Source organism: Zonotrichia albicollis, chromosome 9, assembly GCF_047830755.1.
Source record: "Zonotrichia albicollis isolate bZonAlb1 chromosome 9, bZonAlb1.hap1, whole genome shotgun sequence".
Lineage (NCBI taxonomy): Eukaryota > Metazoa > Chordata > Aves > Passeriformes > Passerellidae > Zonotrichia > Zonotrichia albicollis.
Window position 1 is genome coordinate 3,769,056 of NC_133827.1, and position 18,451 is coordinate 3,787,506.

Sequence of the window (18,451 nt, forward strand, 5' to 3'; positions counted from 1 at the left end):
AAAAAAAGAAGAAAGAGAGTGAGACACAGCCTCAAGTGTCTGAAGACAACTTCTACAGCATTGCTGCGGATTTGAAAGAGGCCTTTCAAAGAACAAACCAGAATAGATGGTATTTCCTCCGTCTATTCTGGTTTCTTCTTTGAAAGACCTTCAAAGAACGAACAAGAATAGTTGGAGAAAATACTGTGGGACAAAGAGGATGCACAGGACTCTGCCCCAGATGACCATTTGGGACTTTTGCCTGAGGATGACGCAGCTCAGGAGACGAGTTCTTTCAAGTTTTCCTTCTTTGGAGGCACAGAGGAGTTGGGCATCAAAGAAGGTAAGAGCAGAATCCTCCTAACAGTGCCATTGCTAAGGAAGAGCTTCTGACAGGCACTGTAGGGCAATATGGTGTAAAGAAGGTCAGGATGCAGGGGATTTTCAGCAACAGAAGTCAGTAATTAGGCAGAAGCATTTTGATCTTCAGTTCTGCTTGCCGGGGCTGTGGTAGATTATTGAGAGGTGCCTCATGCTTGCATCTCAGGAATTCTGAAAGGCTTGCTTTGAGAAGGCATTGGGGTTTTTGCTGAGGGGTGAAAAAGCTTGTTCTCATGCCCTGAATTCCTCAAACAGGGAAAAAGGTGACACACCAGTCATATCAAGTTTCATAGAACCTCACAAAGCTTTTAAGGAAATGTGCGTTAATGTAGAGGGAGGAGCAAAGTCCGAGAGCTGGCCCCAAGATCCATGAACATTCTGTTTGTTACTGAGTTCTACTCTTGGACCTATAGAAAAAGGAAATGGAATGACACAAGATCATTGGGGTGTCCTAACCTTAGATAAAATGAGGCCGTCTGAAATGAAGATGAAACAACATTAACTTGAGTCCCAGTCATGCAGGAGAGAAAAGAAACCCCGTGAAGATATCCAAAATATTAAAAAACCCAATGCAACAGCACAAAGCAACGAGCCCCCTACACTTGTGCTGAACTGAGAAGGTATTCAGTGTCTTCTGAATGCAATGAGAAATGTTTAAGAATACATAAGGGATCCCTGGAACAAAGTGGAAAATACTGGAGCAGAGATGTAACTTAGAAAACCTGGCAGGGTCAGATTCTGTCCTTCCTAAATCTCTCTTCTCCACTGCAAGGATTACACGTGAAAGGAGGAATTTTTCCTGACCAGTAGAGGAATAATCTGGTTTTGCCTTTTTTTCTCTATTGGTGCTGTCATTGCAGAGCCTCACGCGCTTGGGACAATAAAGCGGGTAAAAGCCACATGGCAAGAGGATCCACGTTTCCAGGACAGCAGTTCTGAGGGTGACGATGAGCCTGAGATGTCAGAAGTCGAACAGGACCAAGAAATGCAAGTTGCATTTCTCTTTGTTGTCTACTTGGCTGTAGTAGTTGGATGCTGTGGGAATATTAATAGCAGCACTCAGGGAATGGGAAACTGACATTGCGCACCTCTGAGCAATGCAAGTCATCTTGGAAAACCGTTGGTGCTGCACAGAGTCAAAACTCCCAGCAGCCCATTGGATGTGAATGTGAATATGGAAAGAAAGAGTAGAGCACAAGAAATTAACGGGGTCATCTTGGTTTGACCAACTCCAAACTGAGTTTGGCCAAAAGCCCAAGACACAGTCAGTTTGCTCTTTAATAGAGGGTTTTGTAAAATAAAAAGCTCTATTCAGTTCCTAGGGAATGGAGATTTTCTATGCATGGCATTTCTCTGAAGAACTACAGGATTAACTTGTGTTCATGGAATTTGATAGTACAATTTAGGATGCTCAAATCCCTTTGTCCTTTTCTAGGCTTCTTTCTTTACCCCGCACAGAAAGTGCTAGAGCTTTTTTCTTCTCCAAAGATGATGAACGCCTAAGAGGTATGACAGAATTTCTTTACCCTCTTTTATATTTTTTTTTTCCTTTCAAACCCTTCCTGTAATTCAGTGAGGAGGAAAAAATGCTGCCTAGTTATCAAAGTTTTCTACTCAAAATTTGCCACCCTTACTTGTGATTCAAGTTGTGGCAGAATCCCGTGAGAAAATCCTGGCAAAACAAAGGCCAAAACTTCTGGCTTTCTTTTCTTTCAGACAATTACCGAATAGGAATCTGGAATTTTACAGTTTACCAAAAACTTAGTCACTTGACAGGTTACGTAGACATTTTGGATCCTTTCAGGTATTTAAATCATCTTTGTCTTTTTCCTCTCTTTCTGGAGTTACCATTAGGAATGTTGAGTGTTCTTGTCAGCCACATATGTCCCTGTGGTTCTTTGTCCTAATGAATCTGGGGCTTTCTCTTCTGAATCCAGTGAATTTTGTATTTAGAAACAAAGAAAACAACATCCAAAGGAAACATGCACAGTCCCCTAAAACCTGCCCAGGCCACCAAAACAATTGCTGGTTAGATTTTGTAGAATAGTCTTAAGCTTAAAGGATGTGCCTTCCATGAGAATGATTCCATAACTCTGCTGAAATGCACTGCTTTGTTCACACAGTTCCCGGCCTGCAATCTTCCAGCCAGCCCGATTTACAGGGTGTGTTGAAATGGAGAGCTCAGGCCTCAGCAGGCCTCAGTTCTGGGGGAAGATGTGGCGTGCTGGTGCTGAGCTTCTAATGCAACAGCAGCAATTTAAGTGCAATTCAGATTGCAGCATGGTGAGGAAAAGTGCTGCTGCCTTTGATTGTTCTTAGCACAGCAGGCTGCAGTAGGGAACATTTCTGCTGGAGCCAAGGTGTGGTGGGGCAGGAGAACAGGAAGGATGTGAAGAATTGATTTCTGATTTTAGTGCTGTGGTGGTCAAGATTGTTAGAAGCAGCAGCGCAATCACAAGTGCTTAAGACTATTAATTGGATGTTTCTTTTGTGCAGAGGATCCACATTTTTTTTGTAGATTAGTGGAAGTCAGTGAAGAAAAAGAGGGTTAGGAAGACAGACGTAGATTATTGCTTGAGGTGAGTATGGAACATCTGTTCCCTGGTAAGTCTAGGTGAAAGTTGAGCATGGGGAGGGATTGAAGGTATGAATGTACATGCAAAATTAAGTCAGGACCTCGAGAAGAGCTTCAAATTGTAATGAACAGGGAAGAGAAGTTTTGTAGTGTAGCGGTGTGTATAACATCATGCTGTGTGGTCCAGTCAGGTAAACCACTACATCTTTGTGTGTTACAGGAGCAGCTACTTAAGTGTATGTAAGGACAGTGAATGTAGAGACTTCTCTCCTCATAGTGGATTCAGGAACTTCTCTGAAGAATTTGTTAGATTTTCATTATTTTCTGGAACGCCAAAGGAAGCATTAGGATACCCTATAGGAAGTGCAAACAAACCAATAAAGTTTTTACTGATTAGAAGCGAGTCACGTTTGTTCCTTGAAAGTGTTGCCAAACAAGGTTACTTTGAAAATCCTTTCAAAGGTCTGACAGGGATCAATATCAGCAAAGGCTGTTAGGCCGTGTTTGGGAGCTGGGGCTGAGGCTCTCGTGCCCTGGGGAGCCACGGGAAGGCTCCAGGCCTGAGTGTGCGGCCAGGCCGGGGCCATTGAGCTGCAGCCCATCCCTGGTGGATGCAAGGGCAAGCAGGAATGCCAAGGGACCCCAGGGCCGGGCCAGGCCAGGCCAGAGCAGTGCCCCCAGCCCTCCAGGAGTGGATGGGCTCTGCCAAGCCCAGCCTGGGCACTGCCCCCAGCCCAGGGACAGGGGCGGGTGCTTTGCCCGAGGGCTGGGCCCAGAGCAGCAGAGCTGTCACAGTCCCAGCTGGTTCTGGCCTGCGTGAGGCCCGGGCAGGGCCCGTGGGTGCCCTGGGCAGTGCAGGAGCAGTTGCCAGGGCCTGGGGAGGCACAGGGCTCAGCCTTGGCACGGTGACACAGCATGCAGGCTGCAGGGGACAGAGCCAATGGCACCGGGCACGAGCAGCTCTGTGGGGCTCTGAGCCTGCAGCAGCATCGGCCCCAAGGCTGCTTTGTCCCTTCCTGGCTGATGGGCAGGGCTGGAGGCCTTGCAGAGCAGGGGCCATTGTGGGCACGGCTGTCCCAGGAGCTGCCCCCTGGCCCAGCTGGGCCCCACTTGGGCAGGAAGGAGGCTCCCAGCCCCGGCATGGCCGAGCAGCTCCTGCCTCCCCCTGCCTCTGCTCTGATCCCCACGCTGCCTGCTGCCACAAGAGCCCTTGGGCCAGGCTGTCAGAGTGCTGCTTTGCCCTCACCTGGCTCCTTGGCACCAGCGCCCTCCTGCTTGCTGCCAGACATGGCAGATGTCAGCAGAGAGTCCCTTTCCAGGTATGACGCAGTCACCTCCAGGTGCTGATCCTATCTTCCTGTGGGATAAACAAGAGCTTGGGGCGCTGCCATGGCAGGGATTCGCTCAGCTGTAGGCACTACCAGCCCGGCTCTGCCTGGGACTCAGGCAGTGCCACGGCGAACGGCTGCTCTGGCACGGCAGTTCCGGCACTGCAGCCTCGGCCAGCAGCCAGCGCTGGGGGCTGGGACCCCGCTGCGGCCGCACGCTTCTCCCAGAGCCCGAGCAGCAGCTGCACGCTCCCAACACCGAGCCGGGAATGCGCCCAGGAACAGCGCGGGCTCGGCTCTGGGCACGAACCGGCCCGCCCCTCACACCCACCCGCCCCTTCCCGCCCTCCGGCCCCGCCGCGCGCCGCCCGCGCTGTCATGGCGGCTCTCGCCCACAAGGCAGCGCCTGAGCCCTGCAATGGCGCCGCCAACCTTCTGGCGCTCTGGAAGGCGCGGGCCTGCACCCGTTGCAAACTGGGCCCTACGTCCCATTTCCTGAAGAAAATATGTCCTGTCGGGCCTGGGCTTTACACCCTTCCAAGCCTGATCAACAGGAAGAGACGTTGAACCTGGACACACATAGCAGGCTTCAAGCTCGGAGTGATGGCCAGGTGTTAGAAAAGCAAAGTACTTGTTGCTAGAATTGTCTTCCAAGACTCAAGGCTGGGCACGTTTCACTGATCTTAAACCCAGATGGAAGTTGACAAAGCTTGGGAAGAAGGATGCCCACTGATAGTGGACACAAAGAATGCAGAATTTCACTTGTTCTAAAATTTTAAATATTTAATAGTAATAAATTAGTTATAAAACTAAGAATAAAAATTAGAGAAAAAATAATTTGGACAATTAGAGGTAGGACAATAAAGGGCAATTTAAAGAGCAAGGAATTACAGATGTCTGGGTGCTGTGCTCTGCCTCAGAAGACACTTTGCTAACACAGGATGAACTTAAACGTAATAGCCGGTTGCATATTCATATATCTCATACACGATGCTGTTATGTTTGCCCAATTATGCCATCAAAAAAACCCCAAACAATATTTAAGGTAGCAACATTTTTAATTAAATAGTTTAGAAAATATATAAATCAGGGATAATTTGGTTCAAATAATAGCGCATAAGCAAAAACAACCACGGGGTACGGACGCAGGGTTCTTGACCCTTGCCACTTCACGTACAAGCTTGCCAAGTGAAAGTCACACCTGATATGCCATGTGTCAATGCCATCTCCTCCTATTTTAGGTTCGTCACTTTTCTGTCTCCGCCTTCATTACCACCTTTACCACGCATGCACCACCACTCGGTTTGGTGGTCGCACAAGTCTTTGGGGGTCGTCACTGATGAAGGCCCTGTAGTCTTCTTCGTTGGCCTTTAATTCACCTTTGGGTTACACATGAGCACCAAGCCAGTACAATGTAAGCCAAGACTAACGTATCACTGCATCTGCATATCAAGGCAATAAATCCTTTATAATTAGCATTTTCTTGGACCCAACCAGGTTCTTGGTCATTTTTAGCAACTGTATCTTCAGCTTCTTTCTTGTGGTCTTTGAAAACACTTGCTGGGAAGGGGGGGGTGGGTGGAGCCCCTCCTTTCCCTCTCTTCTTTGGCATTACAAGTTTACTATTAACTGTTTTATTATTTTCAACTATTAATTACTATATCACTTTTTATCAGCACGAATCATACATATTTATCAAAGGAAGAAGTCCTTTACTCTCAGGGTGCTTGTCCCTGACACAGGGACCAGTGCAGAGAGGCTGTGGATGCCCCATCCCCAGCAACATCCAAAGACAGGTGGGACGGGGGTCGCAGCAACCTGCTGTGCTGGGAGCTTGCTCAGCTTGGACCCAGACCATCTTTAGGGTCCCTTCCAAGCCAATCCGTTTAAGGATTTGATCATTCTGTCATCCCCACATCATTCTGCACATCTCCCACTGCGCAGCGGCCCTGAAATTTCAGTGATATCACAGCTCCGAGAGGGTTCCAGGTGGAATGTCCAGGCCTGGAAACGAGCACAGCAGACACTTCACCGGCTGCCAAGGGTCAGTTGCCACTCTCTCGGCGCTCTGACCCTCAGTGCTGAGCTGCTGCTGCTGCCTGGGCTTTTCCTGCTGCTGGCTCTGGAGCGCCAATCCCAGCAGGATGTGCCCTGCTGTGCCCATGGAGGTACAGTGCCATGCCAGGCAGGGGGCACCCGGGATGGGCAGGCTGCAGCCATGTCAGAATGGGTGGTGTGGGACAGGAAGCTCACTGGGAGACTGTGTTGCCCCTTGCAGACTGACAGAGACATTGTGGAGGACATGGAAGTGGACCAGGGGATGGATGAGGATGAAATGATGGAGGTGGACTCCTCCTCTACTTCCATGTCCTCCCCTGTTGAGGACATGGAAGTAGAGGAGGAGGAGACCATCGAGGAGATGGAGGTGGATGAGGAGGATAACACCGAGGACATGGAAGTTGATGACAAGGATGAGGAGGAGCCCATTGTCCTTGGATGAAGACAGAGCCCCACAGGTCAGACAGGCAGCTGCTTCCCACGCCCTGCCCACACACACACTGGGTCCCCTGACGCCAGGCTGGGGCTGGGCTGGATGGCCCCGCTCAGGGACACGGTGCCCGCACGGGGCCTGGATTGTGCTGCCACAAGCACCAGCCCCGGCCTGCCCTGCGCTTGCCTGGGGCCACGCCAGTCCTGCCAGCCCCGGCCCAGATCCTGGGGCCCAGCTCCCAGCCCTGCTGGGCCCAGTGCTGGTGGCAGAGTCCAGCTCTGCTGCTTCCTTCTTTCCAGGACTCATGCACATGATGGCACGGACACCACGCCTTTGTAAATACGTTTGAAAGATTAGAAGTTTCATGTAAATACGTTCCCTTCATTCCAAGTTTTCTGTAAATATGTTTTGAAGATTGTTAGTCCATCGGATCCCATGTAAATATGTTCTGAACATTGTTGTTGTTGCTGTAATGATTGTTATAATGACAGTTGGTTTACAGAACAACTGTCATTATAACAACCATTACAGCAATCCAAATTTATTTGCCGATGTTTGGCAAATAAATACTGTTTCTTTTTAAAACCTGACTTCTCTTGGCCATTCCTTTGGGCACAGGCAGCCTTTGCACACTTGTGGGTTCCACTTGTTCCACGTTCCCAGGGCTGGAGGTCCTTGGGGGTGCTGGCACGGCCACCCTGGGACTGGGGGTCCCTGTGCACAGGGGCTCCCACTGACACCACTCCTGGCACTGGGCACTGCTGCTCTTCCTGGCCTGGGGCACAGCGCTGTCCCCAAGAGCTCAGCTGTCACCAGCTCTCACCCAGGGCGCTCTCACAGCACTGGCCCCTGCAGCCATGGCACCAAAGCAGGCAGCAAACCTTCAGCCACCCTTCCTGGTGGAGCCACAGGGACTCCTGGGCCCAGAGCCAGCCGGGCACTGCATTGCAAAATCCACCTGCACATTCTCAAGGCCACCACAGCCTTGGCAACTGGGCCACCAGCATCTGGGCTGCTGCAGGAACTGATCTTTATGCCTTGGTGCCTCCAAAGGCCCTGGACTCTGCTTCCCAGCCTGCTCTGCACTGCCCTGAGCCCGTATTGTTCCAGAGACAAAAGCCAAGCCAGGGCATCCTCACCCTGCCCACACTCCAGCTGCTGGCAGCAGCCACTGGCCCCTGGGCCCCACTCGGGTGACAGCTGCAGGGACAGGGCAGCCTGTGCTGGGCAGGGGGCAAGGGGCTTTGGGCCCTGGGGCTGCTGCTGCTGCTGCTGCTGCTGCTGCTGCTGGGCTCCACGGGCCCAACAGGGCCCCGAGCTCAGCCTCTGCCTGGGCAGCTGCCCCCAAAGCCCCACACTCCCCGAGCATCCCCATCACAGCTGCCAGGGGGAAATCCCACAGGCTTCAGGAAAGAAATTCCCCATAGTGACTAAACCAAGGGGTCCAAGGGGAAAGTCAGCACCAACTGATGTTTACACCACCTTGACAAAGGTGGCTCCAGGGCAGGTGAGATCTCCAGGACCTCTGGCAGTGCCTGCTCTGCACGTGAGCCTGTGGGGCTGCTCCCAGTGGGACACAGCACCGGGCTCAGGCCAGCCCTCAGTCCCTCACAGCTGATCCCAAGGAGCAGGCTCAGAAAGCATTTCCAGACCACTTCCTCTAGATATTTCAATGGACTAAATGTCATTCTAGGAAGTCACCTTGCACGTTTAGTTTTGGTGTCGTGGCATGAGAAGCCATGAATGTGCCTCTGAATGTGCACTCTGGGCACTTCCACTGCAATCCCAAAGGGAACACAAAGGACAGGCCTCTGCTTTCAGCACTGCTGAGGTCCTCACTAGCAATGATATCTCAGGAGCACGCAGGGTTGTAGAGGCCCAGGGGCCTATTACTGGAACTAAAAAACCTCACGACAAAAATCACAAATTAAAGTGAGGCAGCCCTCAAAACACAATGTTTCATCAGTTTTATCAAGGCTTGCTGAATGCAGCGTCTGCACCCTCCAGCAGTATGAGGGATGCGGGCTGGCTCAGCTGGTGAAGCTCAGGGCACATTTTGAAACATCTGCATCCAGCACCACCAGAGCAATGAATGGGGAGACAGCCACCTGAAGTGCATGGTCCTTGGGTGATTTTTTAGTCCTGTGGGTAGGCCACCCTTTACATCAGGGGCAGCTCTGGGTAAGAAATTATCCAAAGCTGAGAGGGATACATAATTTCGAGTTAGGGATGTTCTCCTTTTCGAGGGGAAGACTTTTGCTAAGGGAAGTTGGAAGTCGTTTGTTCATTGGCCCTTTAAAGAGTTCCCAGTCATTTTTGTGTATTCTGTTCATCTTATAGCATTCTGTGAATGAGTTAGGGAACGTCTCTATTTTTTGAAAACTCAGGGAGTGAGAAGAGTTGCAAAATTTTTCCCACTTTTTCATATGATTTATAGAGTTTTCTCAAGGGTTCAAAGTTCAAATATTCAACCCAGACTTTCTGTCCTGCCCCTGGCATTCCTGAACACACTGAAACCAAGATACGGATGAGAGACAGAAACTGCTGTAAAGCTCAGACAAGCCACCTGCTGTCTGACATCTCCTCTCCTCCTCTACTCCCTGCCCAGGTCTGTACTGATCACACAGGCTTGGATTCTACCCTAACCCATTCTCTAGTGCCTCTCCTCGCTGGATACCCCTCAGGTAGCTCACAAAATTGAGTCCCTCCTCTGGAGGGGGTTGTCAACGTCAAACATCCTCCCACCCTCAGCTCTCTTATCGGGTCCTGCCCCTGTGTTGGATCCCACCCCTGCATCAGGTACCACCCCTGCGTTGGGATCCAGCGCTTCCCTGCCTACTCCCACTGCCCTACCCCCTCCAACTCAGCCCCTTGCGGATCCCGCACTGTAAGAGCCGGAAGTGTGAGGGGCGGTAACTGGAAGGCCGCCATCTTGGCTACCAAAGGCCCACAACACCGGGCCTGACCAGGCCAGTCACCCTAAGGCCCCGCTCCTCTGCCACAGACCAAGTTCCCTCTTCTGGAGAGGAGAGGGAAGGTTCATCTGACCTTCAGCATGAGCCTGAGGATTCTTGGCAGAGGATGCAGAAGCTGGCAGCTGAAGAGGGGGCTGGGAATTGGTAGCTAAAATACAAGCAGCACTGGTGCAGTACCAGAGTGGGGCTAACCCCCAATGGGAAGCTGTCACACACGGGAGATGAAACACCTTTATAAAGCAGCAAAAGACCATGGGAGGGGGTCACTGTATTTTAATAATTTCTTAAATGGTGTCTTTGCTGCACATGTAATGGGGCTCACAATCTGCACCATTTTATGCACATCCTACTCTCTCCACTGAATTCATTCTGTGGGAAGGAATGGGGAAAAATCTAATACAACAACTATTAAAAGACAATGCAAGGGAAGAGAGGCGGGCACACCTAACACTAGTCCATCTAGCCAGGGAAGAAGATTTCATTAAACCTGAGAATCAAGTAAGAGACCTTCCCAAGCTGTGTTAAAAGAGATAAAAGTGCTGCAAAGACAGCTCTCATGCAGACACCCAATGAAGCAACACCCAGTCTTGATTTCACAGACAATCTGCAGGGACCTGGGAATACTTTATAAAATTTAGTGACCGCCTTATACAAGCAATAGAGAAGCAAGTTGAACATCCAAAAGTCAAGAAGGTACTACTTCCTACCCTTGCTGAAACAAATCTTAACAACACCTGAAAAGACATATTACCCTCTCTACCCCTCACTCCAAAGCCTACCATTGCACAAATGGTCGAGGCATGCACCCTTAGGGCAACCATACACCATGATGCCAGCCTACATAAGGCTACCAGTCAGGGTGTAGTAGAGGTGCTAGTAGCCTCACAAGCTATTCCCTGACATACACATGAAAAAGGACCTTGCTTTAAATCTGGGGAGATGGGGAGATGAGGCATTTTTGACAGAATCGTAAAAATACAGCCTGTTAGCAGGGACCTTCTAAGTGTCACAACCACTGTCCTCACTGCCCCCCTCGTCCACACGCTTTCCAACACCAGCAAAACTGGTGGCCTGCAGGAAACCCCACACAGACACGGAAAGGCCCCACGCGATGACATCAAATGCGAGGCCGTTCCGCCCTACTCTCCACAACATCGTGGAGAACCAGCACAGCGACCTTCTCAGATCCATCAGGACAGCTTGATCATTGCAGAAAACTCGACAGAAGACAGCTCTGCCCTGGAACCTAATGGCACCTGCTAAGCGCCTTTTCTATTCCAATCCATGATATTTATGTTCACCATATTCCCACAGGCAAATACAGGCCTGATGGATGGCCCAGAGACATTTTGATTTAAACCTACACCAGGGAAGGGATGGAGACACTCACTATACTACCTGAGATTGTCACCTTGACATCTTTGCAGGAGATAACTGTCCAGGCTCTATGCTTATTCCCCCCCCACTTTTCATTCCAAAAGGAACAGTTAAAGCCAGAGCCTACTTCCTACTGCACATGATCACCACACCAGCTGATCCAATGGTGACGTAGGCACAGATTACAGGCAGAAATAGACCCATTCTAAAGTGTGCTTTGTTATGTAAAGGGAGAAACAATGTCATTCAGGTCTATTAGATACAGGAGCTGACATCACCATAATTTCCCTCTCTGATTGGCAAAAAGAATGGCCCCTGGTTCCAGCTGCTGGAGTGATTATTGGCATCGGGAGAGCCACTACCAGCTTCTGGAGTTAAGGTACCACGTGCATGGAAGGTCCTGAGGGCACAGTGATACAGTAAGACTATTCGCCGCCCAGGCACCAATAACAATTTGAGGAAAGGCCTCTTGTCCCCATGGGGGACAAGGCTAGAGATCCTATCAACACCTCAAGATTTCTAGATGGGGCAACCGAGCAGTGCGCCACCCTTCAGTTAACCTGGAAGACCAACGACCCATGTGGGTGGATCAGTGGCCCCTCCCAGGCAGAAAGTTAAAGGCCCTGCAGTCCCACGTGCAGGAGCAGCTTTCTGTGGGCCACATTGTACCATCTACTAGCCCCTGCAATGCACCTGTCATTATCATATGAAAGCCTGACAAAGACAAGAGGCAGCTCCTGCAGGACCTCAGGAAAATCAACAAGGGCATCGAGGACATGGATCCCCTCCAGTCCAGCCTGCCCTCACCCTCCAAGTTACATCGAGTTTGGCAGATGGTTGTTATACATCTAAATGACTGCTCTTTTGACTTCTCCTTGCACCCCAATGAAAGCCTATTGTTTGCCTTTTCCGACCCAAATTGGACAAGCACCGTCACAGAGGTACCCATGGACTGCATTGCCTCAAGGAATGGAGAAGAGCCCAACTACGTGTCAATGCCTTGCAGCCCAAATTCTCTCGTCCAGATGGAAAAGACATCCTAATGCTATCATTTTTCATTACATGGACCATATATTAGCTTGTGCAGAAAGTCAAATCATTTTGGACGTTGCAGTACAAGATGTCATCACGGCGGTACAGCAGAAAGGTTTTGAGATTGCAGCAGATAAAGTCCAAAAGACAGCCTCCTGGAAGTACCTCGGGCTAAAGAGCACAGAGAGAACCATCACACCCCAAACACTGCACTTCAAGAACAACCCAAAGACTCTGCAAGAACTCTACCAACTCTGTGGAACCATCAGTTGGGTACATTCACTGCTGGGAATCACCACAGAAGATCTCGTGCCACTGTTCCTGCTCCTTAAAGGCAGTGAAGGGCTCGATTCCCGTGATCACTGACACCGGAGGCAGAAGCAGCTGTACAAAAGGTCTCCTGGGTGATTCATATTAACAGGCACACAGATACCACCCTAATTTTCCTTTCTCCCTGGCAATCCTTCGTGTAAGTCCAATATTCCATACACTATTGTTTTGGGGGCACTCAACTATCTCAGATCCCCTGATAATAATTGAATGTGTCTTCAGATTACACCAACCTACTAAAATGATAAAAAACCAACAGAAAATTATTGCACAACTAATCAGGAAAGCTAGAGAGCGTCTGTGCTCCCTTGCAGGAACAGACCTTGTGAATATATACTTACTTCTCACTCAGGAGCACCTCAATTGCCTACTTCAAACATCTGAACCATTGAAATATGCCTTAGATCATTTTTACACAGACAAGATCTGCCACCAATTCTACCATCAAAACATTCCTGCGCTGCTCAGCATGTTCAAAATTACCCCAGACCCGGCAAGATCCATTGTAGCCACCTGCCCAAATTGTCAGGAACATGGCCTTGCTTCTGTCAGAGCTGGAGTCAGTCCAAGAGGACTAGACAGTCTCCACATCTGGCAATCAAACATCACACACTAAGCCTCTTTTGCCACACTAAAATACATCCACGTCTCAATTGACGCCTTTTACAGTGTGATTGTTTCCTCTGCTCATGCTGATGAAAAATCAAAAAATGATGCTGTAAAACATTAATTGTTAGATTTTTCCACCTTAGCACTTCCACAGGAAATTAAAACTGATAATGCTCCTGCTTATACCTCACACTGATTCCAACAAGTTTCTGACCTCTGCGGTATAAAACATGTCACAGGCATACCACACTCTGCCACAGGACAGTCCATAGCCGAGAGGGCCAACTCTCGAGCCATCAAAAGGATCCTTGATCAACTGAGAGGGGTAATCCAGATATTATCTTCCATTGAGAGACTGGCCAAGGCCTTTTACGTATTCAACTTTTTGAACAACTCATTTATGGAGCCAACTCCCCCAGTCATCAGGCATTTTACTAATTCAACTGCAGCCCAATTAAAAGAAAAGCCACATGTGTTGAGCAAAGACCCTGAATTTAAACAATTTATGGGCCCTTTCCCATTAATTACTTGGGAAAGAGAAGATGCCCTTGTCTCTACAGAAACACTCCTAAGATGGATCCCAGCAAAATACATTAAAACTGTTTCTGGGAACCGCGAGGCAAACACCAGAGCCATCATCAGAAGAACAGAATGAAAGCCTAAGAGAAACAGCAGCAGCCTGGGAAAGAAGAAAAAGAAGGACAGAAGAAGATCTCCTAAGCAGCGTTGACCACACACACCAAGACCAAGATAGCTCAGACACCACTAACCAGGATATATGTCTTAACATTTGTACAAATTGTATTTAAGTATTGATATATGATTCTTCTAATAAGCTGTGTTCACACCCTTGGCTTACAGAAGAGAAAGTTTAGTGGAACCCCAACTTAAATTTCATCTTCTAATCTCTTTACCTGTTTGCTTTTAGGCAACCCAAGCCTCAAGATTCTAAATTAGCTAAAGGCAGAGGATGCTGCCATTGGTTGCTGCTGAACAGGAATCTGGATGCTTCTCACTGAGCCTCATGCCATTAGCTGGGTGCTTCCACAGACAAGCCACAATTTCTTGTCCATGGCCATGGCTGTCAGGCTCTTGAAGGCATGTGTTTTTTCAACCTGCTGTCACACAGTGAGTCAGTATATCAGGGCATTCAGCCGCTGAAAGATCAAGGAAAGAAGATCCAGATGGAAGGCAACAATGACCGGTTCACTGGAATTTTCAAACACGGCGGGATGAAAGGCTGGTTTACATCTTTAGTTAGGACTGTTTTGTGGGCCCTGTTTATTGTATTCATTGTGTTGGTTATTTTATCCTATTTTACTAAATGCCTGCAAAAATCTAGGGCAGAAGCCTTCTTTAAAGGCAACAAAAAGGAGAAGATCTTGGGGTGCAGGGGCCTATAATTGGAACTGTAATACCTCTAGGCAAAGTGACCAAGGTAAAAGAGAGACATCGCTCTGAATGAAATGGTCTTGTCCATGGGCATTTTCAGGCTCCTGATGAAACAGCACATTTTGCTGGCATCACCCAGTTCAACCGCAGTATTTTCCTTATATCTACACCCCCTAGAAGGTTCTCCCCTCTCTTCTACCAATTTGGTCTTGGCTTACTGCAATGCTACCCTGATTTTTTCCCCCCATTTTCCATCTGTGTGCCCAGCCCCATTTTGTCTCCATTCCTGGACTCTCTTCAGTGCAATCCAAAGTGTTTGGAGTTCCACACAAAGATTCCTCTCTCACCTCATTCACCAGCAGTTTAAGCAAATGTGCTCCCAGCTCTGGGAGTGCAGATCGCTCAAAGAGGCTGGCTGTGGACAGGCTGAAACACAGGAACTGAGTGCAACAGAGAACCTGGCCTCAAATAAAAGGCATGAATGCGTTGCCCACCCAAACACATGCCTTGCATTTTTCTACATTTTCCTTCTTCTCTCATCACTCGTGTCACTTTCCCCATTTTCTCTGATAGGGAACTTGGCTTCCCTGTCCTGTCTGCAGGTCCAGCCACACGTGTGACCCTGCAGGAACAGCCTGACCCACAGTGAAGTGGGAGGGGACTCTTGGTCAGGAACTGTAGTGACAGGACAAGGAGGAATGTGATCAAACTGAAAGAGGTAGAAGAGTTTTGATAATGGGAAGAAGTTCTTTACTTTCAGGGTGCTTGTCCCTGTCACAGGGACCAGTGCAGAGAGGCTGTGGATGCCCCATCCCCAGCAACATCCAAGGCCAAGTGGGACAGGGGCCGCAGCAACCTGCTGTGCTGGGAGCTTGCTCAGCTTGGAACCAGATCATGTTTAGTGTCCCTTCCAAGCCAAACCATTCAAGGATTTGATCATTCTGTCATCCCCATCTCCCACTGCACAGCGGCCCTGAAACTTCAGCGACATCACAGCTCCAAGAGGGTTCCAGGTGGAACATCCAGGACCTGGAAACGAGCACAGCAGACACTTCACCGGCTGCCAAGGGTCAGTTACTGCTCACTCTGCGCTCTGACCCTCAGCGCTGAGTGCTGCTGCTGCCGCCTGGGCTTTTCCTGCTGCCGGCTCTGGAGCGTCAATCCCAGCAGGATGTGCCCTGCTGTGCCCATGGAGGTACAGAGCCATGCCAGGCAGGGGGCACCCGGGATGGGCAGGCTGCAGCCATGTCAGAATGGATGGTGTGGGACAGGAAGCTCACTGGGAGACTGTGTTGCCCCTTGCAGACTGACAGAGACATTGTGGAGGACATGGAAGTGGACCAGGGGATGGATGAGGATGAAATGATGGAGGTGGACTCCTCCTCTACTTCCATGTCCTGCCCTGTTGAGGACATGGAAGTAGAGGAGGAGGACACCATCGAGGAGATGGACGTGGATGCGGAGGACAACATCGAGGACATGGACGTTGACGAGGAGAATGAGGAGGAGCCCATGGTCCTTGGATGAAGACGGAGCCCCACAGGTCAGACAGGCAGCTGCTTCCCACGCCCTGCCCACACACACACTGGGTCCCCTGACGCCAGGCTGGGGCTGGGCTGGATGGCCCCGCTCAGGGACACAGTGCCCGCAGGGGGCCTGGATTGTGCTGCCACAAGCACCAGCCCCGGCCTGCCCTGCGCTGGCCTGGGGCCACGCCAGTCCTGCCAGCCCCGGCCCAGACCCTGGGGCCCAGCTCCCAGCCCTGCTGGGCCCAGTGCTGGTGGCTGAGTCCAGCTCTGCTGCTTCCTTCCTTCCAGGACTCATGCACATGATGGCACAGATGCCACACCTTTGTAAATACGTTCGAAGTTTAGAAGTTCCTTGTAATTATGTTTTCTACGTTGGAAGTTTTTTGTAAATACGTTTTGAAGATTGTTACCCCATCGGATCCCATGTAAATATGTTCTGAACATTGTTGTTGTTGTTGTTAAAATGATTGTTATAACGAAACATGTTGTGCAAATCCTAGATTTGCCGATCTTTGGCAAATAAATTCTGTTTCTTTTTAAAACCTGACTTATCTAGGCCATTCCTTTGGGCACCGGCAGCCTTTGCACACTTGTGGGTTCCACTTCTTCCACGTTCCCAGGGCTGGAGGTCCTTGGGGGTGCTGGCACGGCCACCCTGGGACTGGGGGTCCCTGTGCACAGGGGCTCCCACTGACACCACTCCTGGCACTGGGCACTGCTGCTCTTCCTGGCCTGGGGCACAGCGCTGTCCCCAAGAGCTCAGCTGTCACCAGCTCTCACCCAGGGCGCTCTCACAGCACTGGCCCCTGCAGCCATGCCACCAAAGCAGGCAGCAAACCTTCAGCCACCCTTCCTGCTCCAGCCACAGGGACTCCTGGGCCCAGAGCCGCCAGCAGGCCACAGCCATGCAAAATCCACCTGCACATTCTCAAGGCCACCACAGCCTTGGCAACTGGGCCACCTGCATGTGGGCTGCTGCAGGGACTGATCTTTATGCCTTGCGGCCTCCAAAGACCCTGGGCTCTGCTTCCCAGCCTGCTCTGCACTGCCCTGAGCCCGCTTTGTTCCAGAGACAAAAGCCAAGCCAGGGCATCCTCACCCTGCCCGCATTCCTGCTGCTGCCAGCGGCCACTGGCAGAAGTATCAAAGCTGACTTTTATTAAACGTGCTTTGCAGACACTGGCCAACAGTTTAGTGTTCCTGGAAGCATCCAGTCATCAGTCTCCACACTGCAGCCTTGAGCTCCTGGTTCCTCAGGCTGTAGATGAGGGGGTTCAGGGCTGGAGGCACCACTGAGTACAGAACTGACAGGGCCAGATCCAGGGATGGGGAGGACATGGAGAGGGGCTTCTGGTAGGCAACTGCTACAGTGCTTACCAACAGGGAAACAACAGCCAGGTGATGGAGGCAGGTGGAAAAGGCTTTGTGCCGTCCCTGCTCAGAGGGGATTCTAAGCACGACCCTGAAGATCTGCACATAGGAGAAAACAATGAACACAAAACAGCCAAGTACCAAACAGACACTAAGTGTAAGAAGCCCAAGTTCCCTGAGATAGGATTTAGAGCAGGAGAGCTTGAGGATCTGTGGGATTTCACAGAAGAACTGATCCAGGGCATTGCCATGGCACAGGGGCAGGGAAAATGTATTGGCTGTGTGCAGCAGTGAATAGAGGAAGGCACTGGCCCAGGCAGCTGCTGCCATGTGGGCACAAGCTCTGCTGCCCAGGAGGGTCCCGTAGTGCAGGGGTTTGCAGATGGACACGTAGCGGTCGTAGCTCATGACAGTCAGGAGGAAATACTCTGCTGATATAAAGAAGAGAAGGAAAAAGAGCTGAGCAGCACATCCTGAGTAGGAGATGTTCCTGGTGTCCCAGAGGGAATTGTGCATGGCTTTGGGACAGTGGTGCAGATGGAGCCCAGGTCAGTGAGGGCCAGGTTGAGCAGGAAGAAGAACATGGGTGTGTGCAGGTGGTGGCCGCAGGCTACGGCGCTGATGATGAGGCCGTTGGCCAGGAGGGCAGCCAGGGAGATGCCCAGCAAGAGGCAGAAGTGCAGGAGCTGCAGCTGCCGCGTGTCTGCCAATGCCAGCAGGAGGAAGTGGCTGATGGAACTGCTGTTGGACATTTCTTCACTCTGGGCATCATGGACTGTTGAAAGAAGACATTGACAATGTGGGATCAACTTTGAATCAATCTTATGCTATTTTATTTGGAATCCCCTCCAAAGTTTTTCTCTTCATGTGAGGGGACTTTATAATCTTTTATGAGTTTGGATTTGTGCTGCTAAGTTACTGCTTTATCTTCAGCATTGGTCTCATATGAAACAATGGGGAGCCCAGAGGGAACACAGGGCAACTGTGCTTCAGTGCAGTCAGACGAGCTGACCCCCACACAGGTGTCTTTGCTCATTACAACTTTGTGTATTTCAAGGTGATCACACTTAAATCTTTCTTGG

The 18,451-nt window shown here is 50.2% G+C and overlaps 1 protein-coding gene across 1 annotated transcript; it reads right to left on the reverse strand.

Moving 5' to 3' along the window:
• Nucleotides 1–17,189: 17,189 nt before the first annotated feature.
• Nucleotides 17,190–17,777, reverse strand: LOC141730225 (olfactory receptor 14J1-like). Its single transcript, XM_074547656.1, has one exon. It carries the CDS (start codon nucleotides 17,775–17,777, stop codon nucleotides 17,190–17,192), a length of 588 nt encoding a protein of 195 aa, XP_074403757.1.
• Between the last annotated feature and the right edge of the window lie 674 nt (nucleotides 17,778–18,451).

Excerpts from the sequence above, each read along its gene's own strand:
- LOC141730225 (XM_074547656.1), bottom strand. The coding sequence starts at position 17,777 with ATGAGCTACGACCGCTACGTGTCCATCTGCAAACCCCTGCACTACGGG.